At 68.5% G+C, this 6,571-nt stretch overlaps 1 protein-coding gene across 1 annotated transcript in view; it reads right to left on the bottom strand.

The window, feature by feature from the left end:
* Positions 1-6,571, bottom strand: part of LOC121340506 (calmodulin-binding transcription activator 2-like) — a 13,494-nt gene that overhangs the window by 3,856 nt on the left and 3,067 nt on the right. Inside the window, exons 2-10 of the mRNA XM_041413311.1 lie at positions 6,476-6,547; positions 6,181-6,385; positions 5,030-5,170; positions 3,920-4,330; positions 3,622-3,737; positions 1,800-1,999; positions 1,607-1,685; positions 1,021-1,438; positions 130-430 (exon numbers count right to left, since the gene is read on the bottom strand). Of these exons, the coding sequence (XP_041269245.1) occupies positions 130-430; positions 1,021-1,438; positions 1,607-1,685; positions 1,800-1,999; positions 3,622-3,737; positions 3,920-4,330; positions 5,030-5,170; positions 6,181-6,385; positions 6,476-6,547 (1,943 nt within the window). The remainder of the gene's footprint in view (positions 1-129; positions 431-1,020; positions 1,439-1,606; positions 1,686-1,799; positions 2,000-3,621; positions 3,738-3,919; positions 4,331-5,029; positions 5,171-6,180; positions 6,386-6,475; positions 6,548-6,571) is intronic.

Genomic DNA, 6,571 nt, shown 5'->3' with positions numbered 1-6,571 from the left:
AAGGACCCTCCCGAGGGGATACAGGCACCGGGACCCCCGAGAGCACCCCGGGGTGCTGCTGAACGGGGGTGACCCCCCCAGCCCAGGGAGCTGAGGGTGCCCCTGGACACCCCCCAGCCCCGGGGGTACCTGTGGGCGGGCGCGGGGGGACGGTCAACGCTCTCCAGGTAGGTGGCCAGCCAGGCCATGGCAGCACCCAGCCCCGCTGGCCCCGCTGGCCCCGGGGTCCCCGTGGTGCCCGGGGTCCCTCCTGCTGCTCCCAGTGCTCCCAGCGCCCCCGGGGGCCCCCCCGGTGCCTCCTGCTTGATGCGCTCAGGGGTGGCCTCGATGATCTGTCGCGCCAGCGTCACCACCTCGGCCTGGGGACAAGGGACGTCGGGGCTCTCCTGCTCCAGGCGTGTCCCCAGCCCCGGCTGTCCCCCAGCTTTACCTGCAGCGTGTCGGAGGGCAGGGCCAGGGGGTCCTCGGGGGGGCTGGGGGGCACTGCCACCCCCCAGCTCTCATCCTCGGAGGGGCCAGGGGGGCCGGGGGGCAGCGGGACGGAGCCGGGACCCTCGGAGAGCCCCGATGGGGACGAGAGGCTGCTGGCTGTGCTCGGGGGTTTAGTCCGGGAGAGACCCCCCAAGGGGGAAGGGGGGACACGGCAGGGGGGGGTTTAGTCCTGGAGAGACCCCCCCAGGGGAAGGGGGGATACGGCAGGGGGAGTTTAGTCTTGGAGAGACCCCCCCAGGGGAAGGGGGGACATGTGGGACACGGCAAGAGGACAGGGGACACCACGGGGACATACCAGGGACACAGGGCGGGACATGGGGGTGGCACAGGGAGCACAGGAGGGGGGGGACAAAGAACACCTGGGTCCCCAAAGATGTACCCCCCCAGGGGAAGGGGGGACATGTGGGACACGGCAAGAGGACAGGGGACACCACGGGGACATACCAGGGACACAGGGGGGCACATGGGGGTGGCACAGGGAGCACAGGAGGGGGGGGACAAAGAACACCTGGGTCCCCAAAGATGTACAGGGGACATGGGGAGGACACGGGGGAAAGGCTGGAGGGGACAACGATGCCCTGGGGGCACACAAAAGGGGACAGGGGGAAAACGGGGTCAGGAGCAGCGAGGGGACAGTGACCACACCAGGGGGGCGGGACACGGTGACAACAGGACAGAGTGACAGAGGACAGGCAGGTGCCAGCGCCATACCTGTGTCGGGGCTGGCGGACAGCGGGGAGGGGATGCGCAGGCCGGGCAGGTGACAGCGCGGGGACACGGGTGACATCTGCAGCTCCTCGAGGCGGGTGACCAGGGCCAGGTGGCCGCGGGCGCGGGCCAGGGCCAGCGGCAGCCGCCCCAGGGTGTCGGGGACGGCCAGCGCCCGCCGGTCCCAGCGGCACAGCCGCTCCGCCGCCTCCCGGTGCCCCAGGGCACACGCCCACATCTGGCGACACACGGAGGCGACAGCGTGTCCCCAAGGCGTCCCTCGGCCCCCAGGTGCCACCCCCGGCGTCCCTCCGGCCCCGCCTGAGGCACCGCCCTGCGCCCCATCCCCTCGGCGTGCATTGCCAGCCCTGTCCCCGCTGCCCCAGCGTCCCCAGCGTCCCCTCACCAGGGGGGTGCAGGAGAAATGGTCCACGTTGAGGGGGTCGATCTCCTGCTCCAGCTCCAGGCTCTCAACTGCCAGCGCCCTGCAGGGACAGGAAGGGACGCAGGCTGGAAAAGTGTCACCTCTGCTCAGGCTTCCCCCGCCTCGTGTCCCCACAGGTGTCCCCCCGGGTGTCCCCCCGGGTGTCCCTGCTCACCGCCAGCGCCGAAGAGCCTCCACCAGGCTGGCGTAGCCCTGGGCGGCCGCCAGGTGCAGCAGCGTCATGCCACGGAAGGTCACCCCGTGCGCCAGCATCGAGGTCCCCGAGGTGCCCAGCGCCGTCCCCGAGCAGCCCGGCCGGGCCATCATGGCCTCGCAGATGGCCACCACCCGCGCCTCGAAGGACGAGCCCGGCCCCTGCAGGCACGGAGCACCTCAGGGGACGCCAGGGCACGAGGAGAGGGGGGCACCGGGGGGTCCTGGGGGGCGGCAGGGGATGGTGGAGGGGGACAGTGGCCAGGGAACGGCAGGCCACTGCAGGATGGGGACAGCGGGACAGCAGGGAGTGGCTGAGAGCATCGGGAGACCCTCGAGGACACGAGGGACACAGGGGGGACATCAGGGAACAACAGGAGACCCTCGAGGACATGGGGGACACAGTGGGGACATCAGGGAATGTCAGGAGACCCTCAAGGACATGAAGGACACAGCGAGGACAGCAGGGAATGGCAGAGAGCATCGGGAGACCCTCGAGGACATGGGGGACACAGGGGGGACAGCAGGGAACATCAGGAGACCCTCGAGGAAGTGAGGGACACAGTGGGGACATCAGGGAATGTCAGGAGACCCTCGAGGACATGGGGGACACAGGGGGGACAGCAGAGAGCATCAGGAGACCCTCGAGGACATGAAGGACACAGTGAGGACAGCAGGGAATGGCAGAGAGCATCGGGAGACCCTCGAGGACAGGGGGGACACAGGGGGGACAGCAGAGAGCATCAGGAGACCCTCGAGGACATGAAGGACACAGTGAGGACAGCAGGGAATGGCAGAGAGCATCGGGAGACCCTCGAGGACAGGGGGGACACAGGGGGGACAGCAGAGAGCATCAGGAGACCCTCGAGGACATGAAGGACACAGTGAGGACAGCAGGGAATGGCAGAGAGCATCGGGAGACCCTCGAGGACAGGGGGGACACAGGGGGGACAGCAGAGAGCATCAGGAGACCCTCGAGGACATGAAGGACACAGTGAGGACAGCAGGGAATGGCAGAGAGCATCGGGAGACCCTCGAGGACAGGGGGGACACAGGGGGGACAGCAGAGAGCATCAGGAGACCCTCGAGGACATGAAGGACACAGTGAGGACAGCAGGGAATGGCAGAGAGCATCGGGAGACCCTCGAGGACAGGGGGGACACAGGGGGGACAGCAGAGAGCATCAGGAGACCCTCGAGGACATGAAGGACACAGTGAGGACAGCAGGGAATGGCAGAGAGCATCGGGAGACCCTCGAGGACAGGGGGGACACAGGGGGGACAGCAGAGAGCATCAGGAGACCCTCGAGGACATGAAGGACACAGTGAGGACAGCAGGGAATGGCAGAGAGCATCGGGAGACCCTCGAGGACAGGGGGGACACAGGGGGGACAGCAGGGAGTGGCAGAGAGCATCGGGAGAGCCTCGAGGACATGGGGGACACAGGGGGGACAGCAAGGAATGTCAGGAGACCCTCGAGGACGTGAGGGACACAGTGGGGACAGCAGGGAATGTCAGGAGACCCTCGAGGCACATGGGGGACACAGGGGGGACAGCAGGGAGCGGCAGAGAGCATTGGGAGACCCTCGAGGACGTGAGGGTCACAGTGGAGACAGCAGGGAATGTCAGGAGACCCTCGAGGACGTGAGGGACCCCAGGAAACCCCAGGGGTTCCAGCAGACACGGGGGATGCCAGGTGACACCACAGCACCTTCAGGGACACCGGGGACATCAGAGGGGACACTGGGATGATCAGGGCTGACCCGGCTGCCGGGGTGGCCTCACCTGCTCGGGGGGGGTCTCGGAGGGCCCCCCCCGTGGGGGGGGGGGGGGGGGCAGGGCCCCCAGACGCGTCTCCAGCTGCTCCAAGCGCTCCAGGATGGACAGACGGAACTGAGCCTCTGCCAGAGGGGGCACCCGGGGGTGAGGGGGGCACCCTGACAGCCAGAGCCCCCCCCCCGGACACCCCCACCCCAGAGAGGGTACAGGGGCGGCCGTGGGGTCACCACAACCAAAAGGGACCCCAAAAGTGCCACACCCAGGGGCACGGGGGGGTTTGTCCCGTCCGGGGGTCCTCACTCACCGTCCAGCGCCAGCCAGTCCAGCTGTGCCCCGGGGGGGCCCCGCGCCGCCCCCCGCGCCCGGTACTCGAAGGGGGCGGCGGCCGAGAGCAGCCGGGGGGGACAGGCCACGCGCAGGGCGGCCACGCCGGCCTCGTGGGCTGCGCCCCCCGGCGCCGCCCCCCCACCCAAGCTGGCCACCACCACGAGGGGCAGCCCCCCACCGCCCCCCGGGGGGAAGGCGGAGGGGGGGGCTCGGGGCCCTTCGGGGGGCGCCGTGCCCCCCGCCCCCAGGCCCGGGGAAGGCTGGGTGGTGTCAGGGGAGGAGGGGGCGGCTTTGGGGGGGTCCCCCGGCGTGGTCCCCGAGCCCCCCCGCTCCACTTTGGGGGAGATGATGCGGTGCTTGGTGCTGCTGCACTTGTGGCCGGGAGCGCCTGCGGGGGTCAAGGGGAGGGGGGGGGCGTCAGATTTTGGGGGGTCCCGAAGAGATTGGGGGCGTTCAGAGCCATCAGAGGAATTTGGGGGTGTCCCCAGGGGTTTGAGGGGTCCCAAGGGGTTCAGGGTGTCACAGTGGTTTGGGGGGATCCCAAGGAGGGTTCTGGAAGAGACCCCCAGGAAGGTTTGGGGGAGGTCCCAGCGGGATGGGAGTCCTGGTGGGGTCCCTGGGGATTTGGGGGTCCCGGGGGGGGTCCCTGGGGATTTGGGGGTCCCATTGAGCTGGAGCAAGTCCCAGTGGGGTTGCTGGGGGCTTGGGGGTCCCAGTGGGTTCCTTGGGGGCTCGGGGGTCCCGGTGGGTTCCCCGCGGGTTTGGGGGTCCCGGTGGGTTCCCTGGGAGTTTGGTGGTCCCGGTGGGTTCCCCAGGGGCTCGGGGGTCCCGGTGGGTTCCCCGGGGGCTCGGGGGTCCCGGGGCTCCCCGGGGGTCCTGGTGGGTTCCCCGCGGGTTCGGTGGTCCCGGTGGGTTCCCCGGGGGCTCGGGGGTCCCGGTGGGTTCCCCGCGGGCTCGGGGGTCCTGGTGGGTTCCCCAAGGGCTCGGGGTCCTAGTGGGTTCCCTGGGTGTTTGGGGGTCCCGGTGGGTTCCCCGGGGGCTCGGGGGTCCCGGGGCTCCCCCGGGGGGTCGCGGGGGTCCGTCTCACCCAGCCCCCCGGCGCAGAGGCAGGCGTGGGTGCGGGGCGGCGGCCGGGCCTGGTGCCTCTCCAGGACGTGCTGCACCAGCTGCTCCAGGGACAGCGCGGGGGCAGCGCCCCCGTTCCCGCAGCCCCACTTCACCCCGTGGACTGCGGGCCGGGGGGGGGACACCCCTCAGCACCACAGCCCCCCCAAACCGCCACGCGCAGCCCCCCGCCCCACGCCGTCCCGCGGGAAAGCCGCGGCACAAAATCCCCCTCCAGGAGGGGGGTTGGGTGCCCTAACTGACCCCCCAAAACAGCCTCGTGCTTCAGCCCAGAAAAAAAGGGAGACAAAATCCCACAGGGGGGTTTGGGGTGTCCTCCCCCCTCCGGTCCCCATAAATATCCCATAAATGTGACAACAAATCTGCCAAAAATCAGCACTTACAGCATCACTCCTTCCCCAACCGCGGAGAAAAAGCCCCCCACTCACACAGGGGGGTTTGGGGGGTCCTCCCCCCTCCGGTCCCCATAAATATCCCATAAATGAGACAACAAATCTGCCAAAAATCAGCACTTACAGCATCACTCCTTCCCCAACCGCGGAGAAAAAGCCCCCCACTCACACAGGGGGGTTTGGGGGGTCCTCCCCCCTCCGGTCCCCATAAATATCCCATAAATGAGACAACAAATCTGCCAAAAATCAGCACTTACAGCATCACTCCTTCCCCAACCGCAGAGAAAAAGCCCCCCACTCACACAGGGGGGTTTGGGGTATCCCCTCACAATCCCCCATAAATGCCCCATAAATGTGACAACAAATTCCCCAAAAATCAGCACTTAGAGCATCCCCTCTTCCCAAACCCCCCAAAACCCCCCAGGGGCAGCCCCCCACTCACACAGGGGGGTTTGGGGTATCCCCTCACAATCCCCCATAAATGCCCCATAAATGTGACAACAAATTCCCCAAAAATCAGCACTTAGAGCATCCCCTCTTCCCAAACCCCCCAAAACCCCCCAGGGGCAGCCCCCCACTCACACAGGGGGGTTTGGGGTATCCCCTCACAATCCCCCATAAATGCCCCATAAATGAGACAACAAATCTGCCAAAAATCAGCACTTAGAGCATCCCTCCCTTCCCAAACCCCCAAACCCCCCCGGGGCAGCCCCCCACTCACACATGGGGCGCAGCTGTGCCACCAGCTCCTCCTGGGACCACTTGAGCCACTCCCGGGGGTCGGCGGAGGCGGCGCAGAGCGGGGGGGCCCCGGAGCAGAGCGGGGGGCTGCAGAGCGGGGGGCTGCAGAGCCGGGGGGCGCAGGCCCGGCCGCACTCCTCCATGGCCGGCACGTTCAGGTAGTGCACCAGCACGATGTCGGGGTTCTGGGGGGCACACGGGGCAGCTCGGGGCAGCGGCCGGGGGGTCTCCGCCGGGTTTGGGGAGGGGGTCCCGGTGCTCCCCCCCGGGGTTACCTGCAGCAGCCAGTAGCAGCGGCGGTGGAAGGTGGGCACGATGGAGGAGTGCACGTAGCAGCCGTAGAGGCACTGGGGGGGGGGGACTGGGGGATG

Source organism: Onychostruthus taczanowskii, unplaced genomic scaffold (genome assembly GCF_017590055.1).
Source record: "Onychostruthus taczanowskii isolate IOZ18803 unplaced genomic scaffold, ASM1759005v1 scaffold401, whole genome shotgun sequence".
Lineage (NCBI taxonomy): Eukaryota > Metazoa > Chordata > Aves > Passeriformes > Passeridae > Onychostruthus > Onychostruthus taczanowskii.
The sequence above is the reverse complement of the archived record's forward strand: the minus strand, read 5'-3'. Positions and strand labels throughout refer to the sequence as shown.